At 56.2% G+C, this 23,874-nt stretch overlaps 1 protein-coding gene across 1 annotated transcript in view; it reads right to left on the bottom strand.

Annotated features, from left to right (window-relative positions):
- CRISPLD2 (cysteine rich secretory protein LCCL domain containing 2) overlaps positions 1–23,874 on the bottom strand; it is a 66,500-nt gene that overhangs the window by 29,872 nt on the left and 12,754 nt on the right. Inside the window, exons 2-10 of the mRNA XM_002913409.4 lie at positions 21,195–21,509; positions 16,718–16,836; positions 14,153–14,285; positions 13,573–13,688; positions 10,357–10,457; positions 5,042–5,185; positions 3,461–3,521; positions 1,030–1,096; positions 452–582 (exon numbers count right to left, since the gene is read on the bottom strand). Of these exons, the coding sequence (XP_002913455.2) occupies positions 452–582; positions 1,030–1,096; positions 3,461–3,521; positions 5,042–5,185; positions 10,357–10,457; positions 13,573–13,688; positions 14,153–14,285; positions 16,718–16,836; positions 21,195–21,434 (1,112 nt within the window). The 5' untranslated portion in view covers positions 21,435–21,509. The remainder of the gene's footprint in view (positions 1–451; positions 583–1,029; positions 1,097–3,460; positions 3,522–5,041; positions 5,186–10,356; positions 10,458–13,572; positions 13,689–14,152; positions 14,286–16,717; positions 16,837–21,194; positions 21,510–23,874) is intronic.

Genomic DNA, 23,874 nt, shown 5'->3' with positions numbered 1-23,874 from the left:
GACTCTACGGACAGACTGCGATGTGACCTCCCCCACCGCTCCCCAGAAAGTCAGGATGGGGAGGACGGCCTGCCTGCATCCATCAGCAGACCTTAGCTGAAAAAAAGGATCTTGGCGGGGGGGGGGGACAAAAAAACCCTCAGTATCTTTAAAAAATGAAAATTCTCAGTCTCTAGAAAGAAAAAAATGCGAATCAAGAGTAAACCTATAAACTCAAGGATGGGAAGAAAAGCAGGGGTCAAACCTCAGCCCAAATGAAACAGGAAAACCCACTCGGGGGAGAGATGGTAAATCACCTGCGGGGTGAATTTTGAGCTATGGAGTTAAGTTTGTCTTTATAGTATTTTTTCCCCCTACTTCTTTATAATGCTCAGTGCTTTTCGAAATTCCGACAATACTTTCATAACCAGAAAACAAAGAAGCGTTAAGGAGTCCCCGTCACAGCAGTTACCTCAAAGACTCCACGCCATTCCTCTCAGACTTGACGAAGAAGGGGACCATCCCGTTCCTGGTGATGTCCACCAGGCCACCTTTGTCATCCAGGATTCCGTAGTGGATGGCGGCCCGGCATATGCTGGAAGACTGCGGGCAGGGAGGGGGGCACCGTAAGTACATCTGAATTCGCCTTTGTCCGGGCTTCTTTCGAAACGTCCAGGGTGTTTGTCCTTTACCCATGAAAAGCCGAAACGTCCGGCCAAAGCTCACCCCACTTCTGACTCACCTTTCCCCAGAACACGTCTTTGTTCCTGGGGTGGCTTATCTCAGAAAACTCATCCGAGGGGCTTTACGAACTAAGAGCAGTGACAAACGGTCCTTTCTCCCCATCCAGTGGAGCACGTTAATGCTCGGTCTGGGATGGAGACTGACCTTCCCGAGGGTGAGCCCCAGGTCCCCGGAGTGGCTTGACTAGTCTGCATGCCCAGAGACGGGCGTGGCTCTTGGACCGAGAGGTGGAAAGAAAATCCTGTCGCGTGAAAACCACCAGCCTCCCTCACAGACGCGCGACGGGAGTCCACACGGGGCACTTACGCTTTCGTAAAAGAGAGTTCCGAAGACCCTCGCCTTGTCGTTCAGGCAGCCTGCGGGGCACTGGTACCTGACGGAGAAGAAAGCACATAGTTTCCAGAGGTGAACGTGTTGAGGGACTCTCACCAGGGATTTATCTGGGTTTGTCTCCTTCAAAAGTTCTACCACAACATCAGACAGAAGCTCTGAATTCACAGAAGAAAGACAAGTGGCTTTAAAGGCACCAAAAAAACCAAAAAAAATCTCAAGCATCCATCATCAAAGAAGGTACGACTTGAAAGGAAATGTCTCCTTCTAGGTGTTGGATTGCAAGGTTTTATTTTAAGAATAAAATCCAACAATGCCGCTCCAGCCCATGAAATGCATACATTAATCTTTCCAGAAAGCCTTAAAAACTCATACCCTCTCGTTCCCGAACATCCCTGTAAGCGCGTAACCCAACCCAGAGGTCGGAAAGTCAGACCCATGTGTTATTCCAAGGGTTTATAATCGTGAAAGACGAGAAATAAGCCAGCACTGTCAAAGGAATGGCCAAGCCTATGCCTGTGTGGCTGTAAGCTGGAGTCCGATGCATTCCCCTTGAAGTGAAGTCTTTGAAAAATATTTGACTTTGGAAAATCTTAAATGAAAACAGTTAACGCACAAGACGCGTAAGGAGTGGTAACCTCACCAGTGCACAGAAAACAGACAGGAAGGGACTACACCAACTTGCCACGGGTATCAGGGAGATGCTGGGATATTTATTTTTTTCTTTAAACTTTGGCGGTGGTGGTGTGTTTCTGACTTACTTACCATAAACAAGAATACTTTTCAAAGTCAGGGGGGAAAAGGTCCGGTAAATATTATTTTGGTCAAACACCAGGTGACAGGATGCCTTTGAGGAGACAGATGGTGGACGCACTTGTGTTTGCAGGTGGGGGAGTCATTGTTCTCGATAGTCCTCCTCCCAGCTTGCAGAGGGTCCCAGCTACCCCGACTCTGGAACTTTCTCAATGTTATCTGATAGATGTTCCCCAAACCTCATGCTTTTTTCTCCACTGACTACTCAGGGTGACGCTCTCACAGTGAGCTTGCGGCACAGAAAGGCACGTCATTACAAAGGGACCACTCAGCGCTCCGAACATCCCGGAGCCGTGCGGGTGTGCCCTAACGCCGGGCACGGGGGCGGTTAAGCCAGCACCCCTCGGTGCCACATGTTGCTCATCTCACCAGCAAGCTGCCTGCTCTTACTTCTGCAGTACATGCAACCAGCTGCTCGTGGGCTGCACGAGCCCTTGAGTGACCTCATCCCAGGTCGTTTAAAGTCTACTTCCTGACACTCCTGCCAAAGTCCAAGGGGAGCGCTCTCCTGGCAAACCAAATTCCAAACCCCCACGGCATGAAGGAGGAACTGCTACCTTCTCTTTTCAGTGTGTGCACTAAGTAACACGGTTCACCTTTAGAGAAACAGACGCCAGAACCAGAGGAAGAGGACTAAGGACCACTCTCTACCGTGGACATGGTTTTCTGACCATGAGCCTGAGGTTCTGCGTGAGGCCACTGCACCTGTTGGCCACTTGCTGCCAGAAAGAGCAGCCTAGCAGCTGCACTGCCAAAACCAAACCCGTCCTTCTTGGCAACCACTCTTCACCATCTGAATGGACGATCCTGAGTGAGTCCATCAGCGAGATGACCTCATTCGACTACCGGGGAACACACGGGCAGCCCTTCCTCCAGCGGGGACTCAGGTCATACAGCGGGCCCGTGGCATCTGTCAGCAGCCAACAGTGCCAGCTCACATGGGCCCCCCACGGCCCCCACCCTAATGTCCCCCGCACAGAACCCCGGGCCACCCTGTGACCCCCTTCACACACACACAGGTGGAGTGGAGCCCCGACCTCACCAGGTCTCTCTGTCTACAGCATAGCTGCTATTTGCACGTCTACAGCCTGGGGACTCCTAGAGGGCTAACACCCAGGGCATCCATGATTCAGGCCCCCCCTCCCCACTGGGGATGAAACACTTAACTGGAGTCTATGTCCAGGTGGGAGGAGACCCAGAGCCTGGGCCAACTCCCTAGTCAAAGGTTATTATCACCGGGGGTGATTTTATCCTCCCAGCCCCAGGAACGGTGGGCAATTTCTGGTGCCGTTTTTCGTCATCACAGCTGGAGGTGGGGGTGCTCCTGGCATCCAGTTACAGGGCACAGAACAGACCCGCCACAGAGAATCATCCGGCCCTAAGTGTCAGTAGCACCAAGGCTCAGAAGCCCTGCTCTGGGCTGACAGACACAGATCATCTTCGTGGGCCAGGCTCTTAATAAATGGTGACAGTCAAAGGGACCTTGGAGACGTCATGGTCAGTCTAACTCATGACGTGACCCGTAACCCACAGCAGGCCCTTTGAAGGAAGGGCTGCGGACATGGGCGGCAGAGGGCTCTAGCCCAGACCTTACCTGTTGCATGTGGACCCTTTGCACTTGTCCTTCATCTTGGTGTCACATTGGACAACTTGGGCTAGGAGAGAAGGCAAGAACTCACGTCACACAAACAGGAGGATCAGTGTGAGGTGAAAGATATCACCCCGTGCTCCGACGAACTTTCTGGAACATCCTGGAATCCATGTCATAACCTGAGCGAGAGCACTGCCCAATGGCTGCAGGCTTCAGCTCTGAGGACCAAATCCCAGACCCGGCCCTTCAGAGTAGCCATGTGACCTTGGACACGTGCCTTCCCCTCTCTGAGGTTCAGTTTCCACAGAGGAGTGGCGGGGACAAGTGCCGTGGGTGCTGTTCCTATGAGCATTCACTGAGAAACTCAGTGGGGCCTTGGAAGTGGGGCCTGGCCCACACCAAGTGCCCCGAAGGCCTGGAGGGTTCCGGAAGGGTGGGACTCACAGGACTTCTCCAGCCAAGATGAGTTCTCTCAAGCTCTCCTTGTTTGTTTTCCAGGGACACATCAGAATCTTGGCACAGTGTTACAGTTTCTCAGAAAGACATATATTCTTTTGTAATTTTAAATCACTCTTTTAAAAAATGGAACAATTTTCACTTCTGGACAGACAAGGGCGTCGGTGTACTTTCTAGTTGAAAGAAAGCTACGGAATGATGAAGTGGGCAGAAGTCCCCAGCGAAAGACACCGGCAGGCCCACGAGGACAGAGACTGGTGAGGCAGGGCAAGGACAGAGCAGCCCGAAAAACTAGTGGGGGTTCGGAGAAATACAAGCACGAGCTCGGCCCTGTTCAGAGTGGGGGAGCCCCGTCTTATGCTGTGGAAGGCTTAGAGGGACACAGAGAACCCCGGGCGGACAGCCCAGGCCTGTGTCGTGCCCATGAGAAAATGTCCCTCCGGAGCCCCGAACCCTCCATAAAGGGGCTACATTGGGGACATGGAACACGGAGCTCCGGGTGGGGGGGGGTGAGGGCAAAAAGAAGGAAGCTGTGAGGTGAACGTACAGGCAGGGCAGGGGAAAGACAGGCAAGGGGTGAGTGCGATGATATTCCCCACCTGGGGGCCTGCAGGAGCCTCGAGGTGAGCCGTGGGAGGCACTGTGGTGATGACCTCAGAGTTGACACCGGGTGGCCCCCGTTACTGCACATGAGCCTCACGGCAGCCCCATGTGGGCCTTATTGTCCCCGTGTATGGAGGAGCAAACCAAGTCTCACAGAGGCCGGTGAGGGTCCGGTCACCAGCCGGTACATGGCAAAGAAGGCCCAGAGCCCACGGGAGCCAGCCCCGGGGATCCACGTCTCACTGGCACCTCCAGAGAAACTCAGTTTTAGCCCAGGACCCCTTTGAAAGGAGAAGGTCTAGCCTTGAAATGCTGGGCGGGGGAGGGGGAAACCACCCAAACACCACTGCCATGATGCTTGCTTTGGAAATGTCTTAAAAATACCTTTTTTCAAAAATGTCTTAGGGCTGTGCTTTTGCAGCTACACCCCACCCCGTTCCCCACTGTTTGCTGACCTGAGACCTCTCAGGCCCCCCCACCCCCCGCAGAGGCAGTCCCGGGGCAGAGGCCGGAGCCCCGACTCACTCATGTAGTTCACTGCGGGCTCTTTCTTGGGCTTCGTGGGTCTGACCACCCTCGGCTGGACCCAGATGTGCTTCTCATCGGGAACGGAAACCACCTCCACCTCGTTCATCTCGTCTGTTTCAGGTTTGGGGCTGTATGTCTCTTCTTTTAACAGTGGAGAGGGCGAGAAAAAGAACACGGGGGGATTCAACAAAAATGCACTTTGCAGGGAAAAGGGCAACTGGGAAACTGGGACTGGCTTGAGGGTCATGGTCACAAAGAGTTGGTTCAGCGGCAGAGAGAAAGTTACACTTCAGAGCCAGGCCGGCCAGGGGAAATTCTACAGCCAAGGCGAGGCGGCTAGGCTCTCTGCGCGCCGTGTTTGCCTTGGACCCAGGAGCAGCCGGGCCGACCGGAGGCACAAACCCCAGTGCCCACACCTGGGTGATCACAGCGGCTTCTTGTCCCTCCCCCGCACGTCTCCACCTGCCCGAGGAAGCAGCTTTGAGAGGCTGCCTCGCCCTCTGCCCCCAAACTGGCACTGTCTGGCCTGACGTCCCTCTAGCCTCCCGTATTCACTGGGGGAGGGGTCTTCCTCGGTCTCGTGCCCTCCGTGGTGCACAATGACCCGTGTCAGTGTCCTTGGACCACGCTGTGCCCTGGCGGTAGGCACACTCTGCTCGGTTCTGTGCCCGTGAGTCACCGCTCCACCAAGCCGAAGGCTTTCCCTGCACCGAAGCTCTGCTGCCCGACGTGCTCAACCAGCCAAAGACCCAACTGCAGGTCAGAGTTACTCCATTGGGTCCCGGCATGTTTCCCACCCCCAATATTATCTCTTCTCCAACACAACAACGACCCCCAGGTTTAACACATGTTAATTAACCAGCTTCCGTTTCTCACGAGCATCCGAGCATCCGAGCATCCGTGCAATTCCAGCTCCCGTCCTGAGACACCGGTGGGCGCTCATCAGTAGGTCATCAGGTGCCAAGCTGTGAATTCAGCCAACGCACAGAAAAGCCTTGCTATTTTTATCTGCTTGCGTGGTCTTGTCAAGGACTAACTGATGAGTACCTTTGCAGGGGGAGCCCTCCCACCTTTACCGTGCACACCCATCCCCCAACGGTGTCTGAGGACCAGAGCTGGAAACCCCCGCCTTGGGAGGCCCTCCCAGGCCTCTCTGTGGCACTGGACTAAAATTCAAGTGGCCACCAAGTGCTCGTGAATCCCCTAGCCTCATTCCTGCTTCTCCTTAGCAGCAACGAGGTCTCTTCTCCAAAGGGGGACCAGGTGTTTTGTGGCTATCCAAAACGAGCCTCCGAATCCAGGGCCAATTCTCCAGAGCTTTTCAAGGCTGGGATGAGCCGCATTGGCCTCACTGGTCAGTCCCCCCATGCACAGCCGCCACCCCGGGTGAGGAGAATGGGTGGGACTTACACGGAAGGCAGTGGCAGTCCTGAGTCCCAGTGCCATCCTTATCAGAGCTCTGTTGACAGCCATGAGGCCACCACCACCTGCCCCTCCCACCAGCTGCAAACTCCCTGGGGCCGGGAGCCAGCCTGCTTCATCCCCCCCACCCCTACCCCAGACACCCGGCTCCCAGCCACAGTTTTGCTCAACAAAATCTGCTGAATGAAGGATGAGCTAACCCTTAAAGAATTCTTTCTTTGAGTTCTTTTGGGAAAAAAAAAAAAGAGAAAAAAAGAGTCCCAGCTGAGTTTAAAGACATTCACGATGAGAATTCTGAAAGCACCCTTGGAGCCAAAAGCTATAGGCGAAATCTTTACGAAGATGCTGGGTTTGCAAACGCCGTTTGGTCCACACCTTCTGTCTCGGGTCTGCTCTTCCCATCAATGTGGCCATTCAGCTTCACCCTTCCCTGGAAGCCAGAGCTATCTCTGGAATGAGCCGGGTTTTCTTCCACTGGCCTTTAGGATTTTTATACCTCATAATCGCGGCTTTATTCAGCCGAATATAGTTTGGTAAAGCTGTCTAAAGCATTTGAGGGCTCACTATTTAAGAAAATGGGCAGACAGTCCTCGCCCTCAGACACACACATGAAAAGTGGAATGCTGACCCAGAGGACAGGCTGTATTTGAGCACATCCTAATTAAGGTCCCCTGTGTGGAGCAGCGTGGGCCTGGGGAAATTCCATGCCCAAGTTCACCGCAAGGTTACTGTGCGCACCGTTCAGCTCCAGACCAGGGGTCTTGGGCCCCAGGGCATTGCTTACATCAGCCTGCAGAGTCCCACCTGGTTCTGTAGGTAGTGACAGAGCTCGTGGCTAATGTGTACTGGACACGCATTGAATGATTCCCCGACGGCTTGGCACTTCCTTGGTGTGCACTCCTCACTCCCCAGGAGGCCTGATCGGCCCCGTTTCACAGACAGGAAAACCGAGGCTCAGAGAGGCTAAGCTACCTGCCGAGCGTCGAGCGGCCCGTCCATGAAGCCCACACCCTGGATCACCACAGTTTCGCAGTTTCAGGCTGGAGGGACGGAAACGTCTGGCATGGTCTATCTTTAACCCTGCTCCATCTGCATTACAGGACAAGGCCTTGCCAGGTGCCCTCCATCGTTGCTGATTAAGTAGCTAATGCAGATAAGCTGCTTTACCGGAGGCTTTCTGCCTGGTTAGCTAAGAAAACGGGGATGCCTGCCAAGGGAACTTGGGTGTTTTCCACCAAAAATAAACAAGCACAAGGCTTCACTGGGTGGGTAACCCAGCATCTGAGGTGTCTTTATGCGCATTTGTTCTTTGAAATGAGCCTCTGTGCGCATGGGCAGTATACGTGTTCAGACGGCATGCAGAGCACATCTGCTCCATGACCCTAGAGCCCTCAGTGCAAACCGGCAGCTGGAACAACAGGTGACCAGGGTTCCAGGAGAGTCTGGGGGCAGAAAAAGCACAGAAGCAGGTGCACTGCCGTGTAGTCAGGGAAGGCTCCCTGGAGGAGGTGTGACACCAGAGCTGTGTTTCCAAGGAGGAGAAGGTATCGGCCAGGTTCACAACATGGATGAGGGCCCCAGGCGGGGAGAGGGCCTACACCCCCCAGCAGGTGCGGAAGGACCCCATGCAAGGTGATGAGTGCGGTCATACCTCCCCACCCCCACTTCTCCGAGGAGGTAATGAGCGTGTTTATAAAGCACTATGTGACGTGCTATGTTAGCACGTCACATCCTTCTCTCTGCATCCTCCCGGCAAAGCTTCTACAGAGGGACTCTTACTGCCACCGTTACAGATGGGTAGACGGAGGCCCAAAGACAGCGAGCAGTTTGCCCGCGTACACACCTCCAGTAACCGTGGAGACGACCCCTAGCCCAAGCAGCTCTGGCTCACGTGCCAGGAGCCCCTCACCGAGGGGCTGACAGACCCTGAACACAGCCCTACGATGAGACTGGGCTTGAGCAAAGAATAGCAGGAGACCCAAGGAGAAGCCTCAATGGGCCTCCCTCTCCCCTGGTCCCCAAACCAGCGCTCGGGATCTGATGAGGGACTCACCCCTCCTGGGGGACTGGACAGCAGCCACAGTCCCTGCCTTCCAGGGACACAGGAAAGGGCCCGGACTGGCCCGAGGGCCAGCCTCCACCCACAATCTTGTCCTGCCCTGACCCCCACCTCCAGGCAGGGAGACGGAGGCTCAGAGAGAGGGGGCGGCCTGCCCAGGGTCCCGCTGCTGGAATGCAGCAGGCGAGCTGTTCCTACAGCAGGTGTGCTGGGCTCCAGAACCCGGGTCCCGTGAATGCAGGACTCAGAGTGGGGATTTCCGGGGGGGGGTTCACTAAAGACAAGCGTGTGGAGCCCCGCCTCGGAGACAGAGAAGAGGGGTGGGCGAGCGGGAGAAACTGCAGTTAGCAAGCCTCCCTGTCTCCCGGGCTCATGACCACGCCACCCTCACACCTACAGGCGCCACATGTGCTCTTGGCCCTGCGGGAGGCACGCTCCCCTGCCCTCAGCCCGAGGCTGTGTCTCCTCCTCCACGGCCCCTGCTCAGGAGGCCTTGCCTGATGCCGCCAGACAACAGCCGATTGTTCCTGCTACAAACTCCGCGACATCAGTTACTTCACTGGGAAGACACGGGTCCCTGCTCATGGCCGTGACCCCACCGCACCCCAGTCTTAGGGGCGGAGGGCCTTAAGCGTCAGGTGCCACGGTCATGCGCACAGGTATCAGCCGGCAGCGTCCCGCACGCCGCAGATGCTAATGCAGCCACGCCAAGTGCGCGGACTCCCTCCGCGGCCTGCTGTGCCCACGGAAGACCGGGTGTCATGCTGGTCTTCCTGCTGGGCAGAGTGACCCGGGGGGGCTCTGAGAACCAGCTCGGACTGCCCCCTGGGCACTCCGCTGCCCGTGGATAGCACACAACCCAGGGAGCAGCACGAACAGGTTTGTCCCATGTCCAGATCCTTGCATCTCCTGCCCCTCGCCCCCAAGACGGGCAGAACCAGCAGTGAGCTGCTGGCTGGGACACCAGGGCCCCTGGGCCTCGACCGGGTCTGGGACCCCCTCCCCAGCCTACCCATTTCTGCACCCCAGAGCCCGGTGGACTGACAGGGAAAGCCTGGTGTGGAGAACCGCCCTCTCCTGCACGCCCAAGCCTCTGGGGAGGCCCCTCTCTGTTGTCACAGGGCCTCCCCATGCAGCCATGGGGACAACATGTCCCAAACACAAACACCCAGTTAGCTCCTCGGGCCAGGTTCCGTCCCTCCTGGGGTGGAGTCCGAGAAAATACTGCAAAACATTAGCAACGTTTTAGGCACCAGGATGCATTACTTACAGTAGTGGGGACATTGGAAACGTCCCGAGTGGCCAACTAGAAACAAGGGGTAGGATACATGGCAGATCCACAGCTCCCGAAAGTGAGGCATCTGCCCGGGCCATGGGGGGAAGGGAACCGTGAACATTTATGACAAATCCAGGCAAGGCATCGGCAAGAGGCAAACAAGGGTGGAAGGAAAGAGGCCAACAAGCCGGGGGGCAACCCTTGCCCAGCCTGGAGGTCACTTGGGATAGGCGCGGTCTTGTTTGTTGTGTGTTTATACCAAACCGTGCCAACTACAGCAGGGACGCGTGTGCGGCCAGCATCCAACTCAGGGTGTGGCCACGGGACACGCCTCCTGGGGGACATGCCAGCACGGCCCCATGTCCCCAAGGAGCTGGGGGCTGAGCCCTGGGACTGGAGAGGGGGTCTGTCTACCACTCATGGCTGCACAGGCAGGAGAGGGGAGGAGGGGGTGCCTCGCCTTCAGTGTTCAGTTTTCCTGTTTGACGACAGCTCTTCCCGGACCCACAGACAGAGAGGACAGCCACTTGGGGTGGCTTCGAAGTCACTTCCTACCTCGGTAACACAGGTTGTTCTTACAGCCGCCTCCGTAGCTGGGTGGGCACTCGGAGCAAGGCTGGCCGGTTTTGTACGGGGCTTCTCCGATCCAGTTCCCCCTGTGGATGCACCAAAAACACCATCAGGAGCGGTGCCTCCCGAGGACCTGGGCCCCCCCCTCCCCTTTCCTGGGCTGTCCAGGGGAGGAAGGAGGGAGTGTGTGCCAGGTAAAGGGGGAGAGGCAGCTGCACGGAGCCTAGAGAATTCTCGAAGACTCCGGGTCAGGGGCTGCAACATATCCTTCCTCCCCAGCACCTTGGTCCCATCACATTGGGGTGTGTGTCACCACCCCCCGGGCCCCACATCTGCCTGTGTCCTGCTTTACACAACTCTGAACACTGCCCGCCACTCCCCAGCCCAGCCCCAACACCTTCGAACTGGAAAGCTGCCGAGATCCCTCATGGTGAGCCATTTCTCAAAGGAGTAAAAGTCAGCATGTTTTAGGGAGGATCTCATGTTTACTAAGCTCCTACCATCCAGGTCCCTCCATCTTTCCAACACCCAGGAGGGACGTGATGGAATTCCATCCTTTTTCAGAGGAGGCCACTGGGGCTCAGAAAGGTTAAGTGACCTGCCCAAGATCACACAGCAAGCAAGTGGAGGGGCTCAGAGCCTTTGCACCACACTGCCCTCAGAGTTGGGACCAAGGTCCCTGTGGATGTCATGGACACCGTCCATCTCCCTCTGAAGTTCCCAGGCAGGATAGGTGGAGGCCACTCAGGGCCTGGTTCTCAGGGGCCAGGTAGCAGGTGCGGAGCGGTATCCCCAAGCCCTTTTCCCAGAGCCTGGGCCTTTGGCAGCACAAGCTGGAGCCACGCATGACCTGGGACCAGTCTCTGTGATTCCCTCTAGAAACTTCCTTCTGGGGTTGACCTGGTTGGTCACCCATCTGTTCACTCAGGAAGGAGATCCAGAGCCCTGCTGCTAAGCTAAGCCAAGCCTGGCCCTGGCCTCCCTCAGCCTTCCTCCACCGAGCAGTCCAGAGCGACTCCCCAGGTTGGACTCCGACCCTGCCCTCTGTGTGACCCCCACCGCTACCCTCAGCTCTGACCCTCTGTCTCCTTCTCTGTAACAGGGGCCACGGCAGGAGGTCGTGCGGTGACCAAGTGATGGCATGGAGGCCCTCAGGCCAGGTGCTCATGGTGAAGGCCACGTGTGAGCGTTTGCTGAATCAGCAAGCTTGTCGGGTGGCATTTCTGATGGCTTTCCAGGGGGGTCAGGGGGCCCTGCTGGTGCTGGAAGGTTGGGTGCCTGGCTCAGTGTCCTGCATGGCCGGGGGCTCAGACTCTTGAGGACAAAGACCACAGACACCACACGGCAATCGAAACGGCCCAGCAAACAGGCCACGCCAGGCATAAATCTCGAAAGAGATGCTGGCACGAAAGGGCATCCGTGTCTGGTCCATTCACGTGAGGGTCCAAACCAGACAGACTGACCGATGCGGAAGGATGTTGGAACGGCGGCCCCTCTGGGGGACATCCCAGGCCCCTGGAAATATGCTCCATCTTGAGCTGGGCGGTAGTTACAGGCGTATATACGTATCATGCAGACTGAATGGGTGTCTCCACCACCCACTAATTCCTACATTGAAGCCCTAACCCCCGGGTGTCTGTGTGCAGAGATGGGGTGTCCTAGGAGGTAAGTGAGGTGAAGTGAGGTCACAGGATAAGGCCCTGATCCAGCAGGATTAGTGTCTCTAAAGGAGGAGACACCGGGGAGCCCCTCTCTCCCTCCCTCCCTCTCCGTGCACACACTGAAGAGAGGCCACGCGAGGACACAGGCAGGAAGGGAATCGCCAGCACCCGGCCCCGCCACGCCTCCACCTGACATGTGCAGCCTCTGGCTCTCGGCCTTGGCCGCCCGCGCTGGCTAGTCCCAGGCAGACACGTGTGGGATTTACCGAGCCGCACACTTAAAACTAGCATGTATCATCCATACGTTATTCCTTTTTTCAAGAAAACAGCTGGGCACTAAGAAAGGCAGAACTCTGTTTCTGATCAGATCTTCACGTGTATTTTTTTTTTTATACAAAGTGTAGAATTGAAAGATCCCTCACGCCCCACTGGCTACTCTGCCGGGGATCCCACCATTGTGGCCCAGTTACTGCTCTTCCACAGGGCTGGTGTCCCCCCACCCCAAGCGATGACCTAATCCGCCTGCCCTCACACCGGGCCTGTGGGCTGCTGAGGCATGGTCAGCATGGGCGTGCCAGATGCTTGACGGAGAGTGTCTATTTTCCCCCTGACCTCAGCGACTGCCCCTCATCCCACCTCCTCACGGCTGCTCCTGACCCAAACCAAATAAGTGAGGTCATCCTCGTTTCATTCGGTCACTGAGCAAATATGCCTCGAGGGCACACTGTGTGCAGGGCCCAGTGTTAGGGTGGTGGCCAGCCCCGTGGCCGGTGTGCAAACCACAGGCCATGCACGGGGAGGGCAGTGCTCCGAGAAGCAGCACAATATTTGATGAGCAAAGGAGGTGAATGAGTCAATAGGGGGATACATGGCACACTGATGATATCAGGATGCTATGAGAAGGAAGGGAGCTGAGACATAGGGGGTCCGTGTGGTCTTTTCTAGAAGGGAAAACATAAAAATGCAAAAACTACATCTAGCATGAATATGTTTCCTGGATTGCTATCTGCTGCATATTTTCAGAGAAAAAAAGAATATTGCTATGGCATACCCCACTGGTTGGCCAGGCAACAGCTATTCAAGCTTCTGATTTCTCAGGGAGTCCCAGAAGATGACTTAAAAAGCCAACTGGGCAATTTCATTGGTTGAAGCCAATTAGGGAACTCTCCTGCCTCCTGCCTTGTCTGTAAGTGATCTAGTTCTGGTCAATGACATAAGGAGAAAGTGGGCCAGAGCTGAGAAAGTCCTAAGAGAAAGCCCTTTTTACCATTCTTTCCCCTTTAGTTTGGGGAAAATGTGATGTCTGGTGCTCTTTAGCCATTTTGGAACCATGAGGACAGGCCAGTACAGCAGGGAAACAGAAAGAACTCGAGTCCTCACTGACACCTCTTAGCTTTTAAGCTGAACTGGATGCACCAATCTCTAGACGTCTTGTTATGTGAACTAATGAAGAGACCTCACCATTTAAGTCAACTTTAGTTGGGTCCTCCATGGCAGGCAAACACATCCCAGCCCATACAACCATGTTACTTGTTCTTACTTTGGAGAGTAATTGCAGACGAGGTAGACTGCATTCTCCCAAACATCTCCCCAAACCTTCATCCTTGGGCAGATGTTCACAGCACAGCCAATCTTGTTGGTGGTGGCCCAGACCATCTGAAAAAATGATATCCACGTGTCAGAGCCAGGGACAAGGCACAGCAGGGCAACATAGTCTGGCCTGATCTCCAGGGTGTGGTGCTAAAGGGGTGTATGTTGTGAAGGGGTGAAGGACCAGATTTTCTCCCTAACCCCCAAAAGATCCGTATGTTTGTTAAACACACACACACACACACACACACACACAGACACCAAACAAAAACAAACCACACATGAGGAAAATGTGCCAGCGACGGAAAATCGCCATACAAGTTTCTAGTGCTTACTCCTGGTTTCCATGCTTGTGTCACAAACCCAAGCTCAGCCCAGCAGTTGTACTTGAAGTAACACCAAATTAAAGGAAAACATTATGGTAATGACAGAGCAGAGTTTTCCAACCCGGTAGCAGTCCTACAGGGCCAGGTGAGTGATAGGGTCTGGGGGTCCTGGGCTGAGGTCTCAGCTCGGGCCTTGGGGGTTACCTGTGTGTAGTGGGTGCACATGTGCCCGGAGCACCTCTCTGGACACCAGGGGTTGCACTCATGGGGGTAGGGGTAGGTGTAGTCCTTCACCTCATCGTACCAGGATTGCACGTGGAAGCCAGGAGAGCGGTACCTGCGGGGGCAGATCAGCTGGTTATGTCCTGGCCACCATACACCCAATAGACTGAGACCACGGCTCCCAGCACAGCCACCCATGGGGTGGGCTGGAGGAGGGCTGCTGTGGGCAAACAACCCCAAATCCTGCCCAGCACCTGCTGTGAGTGCCTAAAACTCACACTTGCAAGGGGCTCACCTGGGCATCCCCAGAGTGCCTCAGTTCCAGGAGTGTCCCTGGGTGTCCTACAGGCCGCCTGTGTTTGCCTGGCCCCCAGGGAGTCATTGTTTATATTACAATTATGTATTTATTCCCGTGTCCATTTGGGGAAATACATGCAGCCCACTAACCCCGTATTTCCCAGATATGATTGTTTAAAACACAACTTGATTGAAAACGCGAGTCTCTTTAACCAATTCAGAGAAAAACAGTAAGCAATAGTCTGGGTAATGCACAGAAGGGATGCTGGGGAAGGTCTGAAAGCCACAAAATAGCCAGCTCTGGGGAACAAGGTGCACAGGTCCCCGTCATCCCAGAACAAGAGCCTAGAGCCTCACGATTCCCTATCATTGTGGTTGGCTTCACTCCTCAGCTGCTGGGGCCGGGGCGGGTGGAAGACACGGACTCAGATACAAGGTGCAGAGCTCTGCCGTCACGTGGGCAAACCCTTTCCAGAACTTCCTATTTAGGATTCGATCCCGAGCCCTCCCGAGCCCCCACCCTGGTCGCCACCATGGGTGGCCACAGCCCCCTCGCCTGGCCCCATCCATTGGGTTGGCATCATTGCTTTCTTCCCAGGAAAGAAAATAAACTGGACACAAATCCCCGGTCAGTGTCACCAGCTAGCATAAACAAAGCGGTTTCGATAAAGAGAGAAGACAGGAGGGGTCTGGCTGTTTCTGAGAGCACTGTGGTGAGCCGGGCAGTTAGAGGTCTTGTAACAATTACCGTCAGAGCCCAGAGCGCATGGTGGTGGTCAGTGACGCGGCTGGAGCCGGCTGGGGGGAGGACGCTGGCGGCCACACAGCCACGGAGCTAAGGGCTGTGTGGGGACACCCGAACCCATCCGTTTCCCCCAAGCACCACGGCCAGGCTCCTTCGGGGGCCCAGAGAACGAGGGGGGCTCTTTGGGAAAGCAGGTGGCACTCTGCATCCTGCAGGGGCAAGCTCTTTGTGCGCTTTGCACCATCAGTCCCAGCACTTAGCCTGACACAGCAGCAGCAAGACCAGCTCCAAGAATGGCCTGTGGGCTTGAGGGCCCAAAGGCAGCCTTGACAGCGATCACCATGACGGCTACGGAATAGAAGAATTGTCTGATACTGTATGAGAAGGGGAGAAAGAATTAAAGGCTGTCCTGGCCACCGTTACCACGATGTAAAAATATGCTGGCCCACAGCCAGATGCTACACAGGCATCCAGCAATATCTGGCTGCAGAGTCAGGCCGGTGGAATGACGGGTTTTCTCCCTGTAGACATTTTCTTTTCATGCTACCGGGAGACTGATTTTACAGAAAGCAGAATTCACCAGAAGACAAAAAAACAACAAAACCAGGTGTTTGACTCACTTCCTCAAAGTCCCATGTCTGGACCCCTGAGGACACCTGTTCAGGTTCTGTCCTGGAAAAGCACTGACCTAAAGGACCCGGACTGCTCACAGCTACACTGAAGGCAGGTGCTCACAGAGCTGGAGAATATCTGGGCTGCAAGTCAGGCAACCTGGACTTTGAGGGGATACTTCAAGTCCGGTCCAACTTCTCAATGATGTCAGCAAAGCACAAGCGGGCCTTGAGCTCCCGGGCAGCCCTGCGTCCAGCCCCAGAGGACTTGCATCCACAGCACATTGTCTGGTTGGTTGGTGAGTTTGCACCAGCCGAGGCTCGTGCCCCGTGTCCCCTACGGAAACCAGCCCTCAACCGGGTGGGTGTTCAACTGGGTGCATCTTAGGGACCACACTCAAGAGCTGGTCAGGAGGGCCTCAGTGGTGAGGGCGAGCCTCCCCGTAGCTGGATGAGGAGGGGACGGTGAGGGACAGCTGCTCGCCAGGTGGGATGTGGCTGGGCCTGGAAGGGGAGCGGAGCCAGGACATGCCGGGACAGAGAAGACACTCTCCCCCAGCCAGCAAGACCAGCATTCCCGTGTTCCCAGCTCACCCGGCCAGCTCCCCGCCGCAACGGGCTCGGGAAGCCTTTCAAGGAAGTGGAATGGAACACCCAAGCTAGAAACCCTGAGCCCGGGGATCAGTGTCGGAGCCAACAAGCAGGCTCGCATCCGTTTTTGCCAATTACTCGGAAGTGGCCCTGGGCACTGAGCCCGTTCCCTCACATGTAAACGGCACGGGGGTCCTGAGGACTAAACGTAACAGTGGACAGCGAGCCCCAAGCCCAGCACACGGTAGGTGCTCAGCAGGGGCGGCCAGTTCACAAGTAAGGGGGGACCGCGCTGGCTCTTACCTGCCCCAGTGGACGGCCAGGTTCTGCCCAATGGACACCAGCAGACTGGTGGGCCCGTGTTCCCAGAGGCACTCGTGAGCCCACCCCGCCGCCGACCACTCCAGCTCCTCGTCCCAGGTCTGCAGGGAGAGGAGACACAGGCAGGCCAGAGTCAGCGATGGGAGTAAGACCCAACCTGCAGCCACGTCCCCCACATGCGCCCCGCACGCAGTACTGGCCAGGTCCCCGTTCTTGGACACTGGGTTCTAAGCATATGTTGGATGGGTTCCTGAGCCGGCAAGCGGGAAGGGGCAGGGCAGGAAAGAACTTGGAGGAGCCCGGCCCGCGGAGGTCCTCGCAGCTCCTGCTCCAGGCTCCCACTTGCCTGGGATGCCGGGCAAGCCCCTTGCATGGCCTCTGCCTCCTCGTCTGTGAAAGGGGAGGATGCCTAAGTCGGGCTGATGGGGGCGGCCTTGCACAGCCCTGTGAACGTGCTTCACACCACGGAACTATATGCTTCAAAGTGGTCCAAAGAGTCAAGAAATGCCTAGGTCCCGGGCCATCCTGCTCTCCTGCAGCGGTTCAGGGCTGGGGGGGGGGCCCGGGGGCGAGGGCAGGGTCTGGGCCAGAGGATCTGAAGGAGGCGCCGCCGCCCGTCTTGCCTCCCAGCTGGCCCAGGGACGCACATAACTCCCTGGGAAGGAACACAGTGAACAAAGCCACTGGGTCACTGCTCTTCTGCACGGAGCAGATGCCAAGCGGCCCTCCGGCCAGCTGCTGTCCCGCCTCCTCCCGGTCGGCAGGCAGATGCTCAGCTCACAGGCAGGCAGGCGCTGTTCCCTCTCGGGGGAGCCCAAGCCCCAGCCCCCAGCACACAGTAGGTGCTCACGGAAAGGCTTTCAGGCTGAACCCTGGGACCTGGCCAGGAACCGGACACTGACGGCACTAATGCAAGCCCCCAGGACGGAACATCACGAGGCCGAGCGCCTCCCCCAACCTCTTGCCCTGCCACCTCTTTCCGGCCCCAATGCCGGAGACTCCGGAACATGCCGGGGCAAGTCCTGGCCTAGGGCAGACACCTTTGTGGACCTGGGTCACAACCCTGGATGCAACCCCCGTTTCGGCTGCAGTGGCCATTCCGGGTACACTCGGACGTCAGACTCCTCTCTTGCTGACAGTGCCCCCTCACTTTCGTGCCCACCAAGCACTGTGTTGCTCCTGCCTGGGATGCTTCTCCAAAGCCCAAGACAGCCTAAAATGAGGAGGGGACAGGCCTGCCTTTGGGAGGGTCCCCTGCTCCCACCATGAGACCCTCGTGGTGTGCCGTGATGTTGGACTTCTTCCTGTCTTCTGGACTTGTGGATCACCCCTCCCGAACAAGCTACCTGTACCAGCTTGGTGAAACCACCTCCAAGCAAGGGACCAGCTAACGCTCCATGAAGGAACAGGCACTGTCCACTGCAAGGCGGGGGCAGTGGGCCCAGGTGGCAGCTTGCACAAGCACCAAGATCCCTCTGGACGTGGCCAGCCCTTCCCAGAGTCCGGGGAGGCAGGGCAGAGCCCGTGCAGGCGCTGACCCCACCCTGAAGCTCGCTAGCTTCTCAGAAGTTCACTGTTTATTCTGATCAGCGTGAACCTTGTGTGCCTTTGGTCCTCGTCCATAACATTTTCTACAGCTCAGCGGGGAGGGCTGTAGGGAGGGCCCTGGCAGATCTCTGGGGTTAAGGGCTTCTGAAATTCCGGCTGGAGACAGAGGACACAGCCAAACAAGGACCTAGCTCTCCCCTCCCTGCATTCGAGGCCTCCTTCCGGGCCTGCCCTTCACCTCCTACCCTCCTGTCGGCTCCAGCCACGTCTGGAACATAGTAGGGCCTCAGAGAGGCACAGGTGAACATTCTCTACCCCTCAAAGTGATGACTAGGGGAAGAAAGAGGGAAAGAACCGGGCAGTGACGTGCACTGGTGAGAGTGTTTGTGTGACGTGAGCCTGGCTGTGGGGCCAGGCTCTGCCCCTTGCTGGCTGTGTGACTGTGGACAAGTGGCTTCACCTCTCTGAGCCTGTTTCCCCACCTGGACTAATGAAGCCGCTGGAATAGGATTTGGGGGAACACTGAATGAGCAGGCATCAAGCCCCCAGGCGAGGCAGAGTAGCTCTCAGTAAACAGTCCCTGGATATTAAGTGGGATATCCATTTCTTCTCTTTGCCCAGGCATTACTCTGAAGGGGTCATACTAATCTGAGGAGGAACAGTGGGCACCCTTGCAAACTACTAATGCATCAGCAGCTCGGGAAGGCCTGCTGAGGGTTAAAGATGTAGAGAATCAGAGTAGAATTCTTTGTGGCTTTGGGTGTGGACTCTTCCCCCATCCTTCCCAGGACCTGATGGTCTGGCTCAGTCCCCGGAGGGGGGGTGAGAAGGACACTCTCCACCTCTCTGGACAGGTCAGCCTTCCTCCTGGGCCCCCTCCCACCCCAAGGCCTTGTACGGTGCCCACCAGGAAGCAGGGAATTTGCCTTGGCCTGGAGCTTGACTGAGTCCCTAACCCTGGGGACCCTGGCTGCTTCCTGCCTCCTGTTGGGAACAGGCTTGGTTCACATTGATCTTAAGTCGCTGCTCTGTGCCTGTCCAGGGGCTGTATGGAAGCTTCAGTGCGGTGAGCAGGTAGGCGGCAGGGAACGTCAGTGCGGCCTGTAACGAGCCTGCCAGGTTTTCCTGTTTGTTTATTTTGTGTTATTTCAGGATCGGAGCAGGGATCTGGGTCCTCAGGTCTAAATGGCCTGCCTGTCAGGGAAGTTGAGCCTTCGTGATTGTTATTGCCTCTGAGCAGGGGCCCCGGGGAAGGGGAGGTAGCTAGCGTGAGGCCCAGCCCCTCCACCCCAGGGCTGCCCATCTGTTCCTGTCGCCACCTAAACAAGGGGCCCTCATTTGAGAAAGTGTCTTGAAAATCCAACTTCCTGCTCAGTCCTGCCTGCTGGGGCTTCTGCCGGGGTCCTTTGAAATAGTCTCAGCCCTGAAAGGTGGATTTTAAAACTCCAAAGAGTTAAGACACCCTTTTTTGAGGTTTTATAAGTGGACGGGCTCTGGAGCCAGCCTGCGTGGGTTTAGGGGAGCGGCCACGTGGTAGCTGTGTGACTTCAGGCAGATTAGTTAGCCCTTCTGTGTTAATGTTTCCTCACCTGCACAATGGAGACAATGAAAGTACCTTTCTCATAGGATTATTTGGAGGAGTTGATGAGATAATGCGTAAGTACTAAATAAATGTTAACTATCCTGTTACTATTACTATTTTAGTAACTTATTATTTTAGGGGAGTGGGACCGGCACTTGGTGACAGCATGCAGAGCAAGATGAGATCTCTTGGAAGCCAGATAAAGCTGGGTTGTTAAAGTTCTAACTTCCTGCTGTGTGATCTTAGGGGAGTTACATAACCTCTCTTAGCCTGAAGGGGGTTTTTTTTGGTGTTTTTTTATCTGCAACAATGGGAAAATATACCTCAGGGCTTATTCTGAGAATTAAATAAGAAAATGGTGCTAATAATGTTCTCCGCAAGTGGCAGGAAGGTAACAGGAGGCACGGCTCAGGGTGGGCCAGCAGGGGACAACATGGGAGGTGATAAGCCCCAGGGCTAATGGAGGTGTTGGGGGGACAGGCTGGGTAGACAGGATGGAAAATGCTGGAGAGGCCTTGGAAGCAGGCGGGGCAGTGGGGGTACCAGGGTTTCAACTGAGTGTGGGATGATGGCTGAGAGCCTGGGTCCTGTGGTCCATTCTGCCACAACCAGCTCTGACCTTGGGCCTCAGTTTCTCAGTCTATAAAATGGGAGAAAAGCAGCAGGTGTGTCACAGGGCTGGGAGGACGGGAAGCGGTGCTGGCAGAGACAGGTGTGCATGGAGGCAGGACTGGAGGCATGGACTTGGAGAGCCAGCTGCCCTTCTTCTCCTTACGGGCGGGATTTCCCCAGGCTCGAGGGAGACCCTCCACCGTCCCCTCTCTGCCGGCCCCTCGCTGACGGACACCCCATCTCTCGCGGACTTGGCCCTGCTGCTGTTCAGACAGAGGAGGGCAGTGAAAGGGGCCAGATGAAGACCAAGGCGCTCAGTAATGACAATGACCAGTGACCGTGGCCCCAGGCGGGAGCCCGTGCAGGGCGTTTTACCACATTACGTCATCAAAGTCTCCCAGAACCACGACGGGGGTTCTCAAAGTGGAGGCCAAGGCTCCCACTGGCTGAGGACACATCAAGGTCACACAGCAAAGAGGTAGTAGAGCTGGGACTGCTCGCCAGAGCCCAGCCCTCAGACCCTCTACGCTGCCTCGAGGAGAGGCCAGGGCAGGCACCTGAGCGGGGCTCCTCTGCACGGGGAACTCACAAGTGCCATTTTGGTGTCAGGGACAGAGGCAGGGGACCTTCTCTTGCTAGGAGACCCCGAGCCCATCACACCCCCCCGGAGACAAAAGCAGACAGAGCCCAGGCCCCCCACGGGAGCCCCAGGCTTACCATGTACTCCATGTTGGAGGCCGTGGGGTACACCTGGCCCCTCAGTTTGTTGTGAAGCATGAGGATCTCCTCCTTGTCCGACCTGGGGATGGCCCTCCGGACCCGGGAGTGGGGATTGTCCTGCTGGTATTTGCTGAGAAGCTTCTCCAAGTCGGTGACGTTGGGCAGGAAAAAGCCTTGGGCTCCACAGACCAGCAGCACCAGCCCCAAGGGGACGACTCTGTTCAGGACACAGCTCATGGCGTCGTGGAGGCAGCGAGGACCGGGGTGATCAAGCCGGCTGGGCTCCTGAGGCAGCGCTGGGGCGCGGGAGCTCTGAAGGGAAGCAGAGGGCAGCGGGAGGAGAAGTCGATCAGTGTCAAACCAGCTCCAGCCTGGGCTAGAGCAGTGAACGGCCATCACTGTCCCCACTTTTCAGATGTGAAAACTGAGGCTCACAGACGCTCAGTAACCGAGGTCCCACAGACAGGAGAGGTGGGGCTACCCTGGCTCCTCTCTCCCTAGACGGTCACAGAGCGTCCGAGAGCACAAGGCAGGGCTTGAGAGAGTGTGTTTATTCACACATCTCACCTCTCCTTCACCTCCAAGGGAGAGTCTGTGAGTCGCGGGACCTCCACTGAGCATCTAGTTTGTGCTACTGGACAGTGTGCCTCGCCTCACGGAGCTCCCACTTGGGCTGGGGCGAGAGGCGAGGAAAACCACAGTCCCCACCAGCGGGGCAGCACGAGGAGCTGGAGGAAGGGGCTGCAGACCCCCGCTGGCGTGCTGACCCGCCTGGGACACGGAGAGGCCCTGTCCTTCCATCAGGGCTCCTTTGGTCTTCTCCCACACGAGCAGTAAGCAGTTCGCATTGGTTGAGTTGGTTAGATTTGCAAGACAACATCTAGCAGAGGCATCGTCAGGGGCACGATGCAGAGGGGCAGGGAGGGACAAGTGCGAGGCCGAGTGGAGCCAAAGAGCCCTGGGAACAGGGCAGTTCCCACTCTGACCCTGGAAACTGTCCAGGGTCCTGACTGAGCCGTGTTTCAGACAAAAATAACCACCATCCAGCAGGGAGGCCCGGCATTCTCTGCACCGAGTGAGATGCAGCCTCCCTCGCGGGGAGTTCCCTCTGGGGCAGAGCCCTGGGGACAGGACGGCACAGAAGGACATGTGCGTGCTCGCCCGCCCCATTGGGAATCAAACCAGTAATGCAGACCCCTGGGGTCCCGACTTCTCTCCAGGGTTAGTCGTACCACCATATATGAACATTTCCCAGCGGCAGAAGGCCAGGCTGACAGATGCCAAGACACTGACACTGGATTGCCCTCTGTGATGGAGTGAGAGCAGAGACCCACGTCACGGAGCACCCACCGGGCGTCACAACGGCACGGGGTCAGCGGCACTCTGTGCCTTGGTGGCTTGAGGCTAGGGCACCCCCGAAGGCATGAAGTGTAACTGCTCCTAGGACTCAGCTGTAAGTCCACTAGATTAAAGCCTGGGTGGGGTTTCAATCACCAGTGGGCACCATTCAAATGACTCTCATAGGGGGACAGGTAAACAGACAGTGGGGCAGGCAGATGGAGCATTACACAGCAGGGAAAAGGATCAGCCTAGAGCCATGTGAGCATCAGCATAAATAAGTCCCAAATCCAATGCTGGGTTAGAAAAGTCAGTTGGAGGATATAACACCAATGGTACTATTTATGCTAATTTTAAAACACACAGATCATAGTTTGTATACTTTATGGGCATATATGGATATAGACATGTGTACATATACGTGTCTATTACATGTGCATTTGCACACATGTATCGTACACATACGTACACGTGTCTGTGTTTGTGTGTACATATGTTTACATGGGGGGGCGTGTTTATATAGTAAAAGCACACCTGAACCAGACCAAGTTCGCGGTGCTGGTTGACTCCAGGCCGAGGGAAGGGGAACTAGGAAGGAGAATATGAGGGACCTCGTCTCTATCTTTAACATATTATTTGTATCTTTAAAATCTCAAGCAAATAGGGCAAACTGTCCACCTCTGTTCACTTTAGGCGGACAGGCTGAGTTGGGAAAAACTGCAAAGCGGTAGCCCGAGGAGGGTGACCGCAGGGGCCAGATCTGGGTGGGGAGCCCATGCTATCCTTTGGATGGCTCTGGTTTTTAAAAATATCAATTAATAAAAGAAAACAAAATGCCAAAGCATGAAAAGACAAGGAAGGAAGTGCTGGTTCCAAGTGCACCCTTCCAGCATGTTCTCCTGAACTGGTGTGACCTTATTCCAAAAGACAAGACAAGCCGCTTTCACCGTGCGCGTGATGGGGCCGCCTGCGCCCAGAGCCCACCGCACGGCCCCCAAGAGAATCTGTAAAGCCTCGGGGGCAGGTTTTCCGTTGGGAGCACCATGCTCGGGGTTTAGTCACACACTCCCCCCAGAGGAGAACTTGAAGGGTAGGAGACAGACATTTCTCCAAGGGCCTTCTCTGCCTCGCCTCAGGCAGTCATCGCCTGGGAAACGCAGACATGCCCTGGGTCGCCCCGCTCACGGCGTCGCACAGGAAGCATGCCCAGCACACCATTGGTTCTGAGAGTGGTCTGGCCTGGCTGGGGGTCCTTGCTGGGGAGGAGCGAGGCCCAGATCGTGCCGCTCCTGCTAAGTCTGGGCTGCACGACAGCACTGAAGGCTTTAGCAGAACCATG

The sequence above is a fragment of the Ailuropoda melanoleuca genome, chromosome 12, assembly GCF_002007445.2.
Source record: "Ailuropoda melanoleuca isolate Jingjing chromosome 12, ASM200744v2, whole genome shotgun sequence".
Classification (NCBI taxonomy): Eukaryota; Metazoa; Chordata; class Mammalia; order Carnivora; family Ursidae; genus Ailuropoda; species Ailuropoda melanoleuca.
Note: the sequence above shows the minus strand (reverse complement) of the source record. Positions and strands in the feature narration are given on the sequence as shown.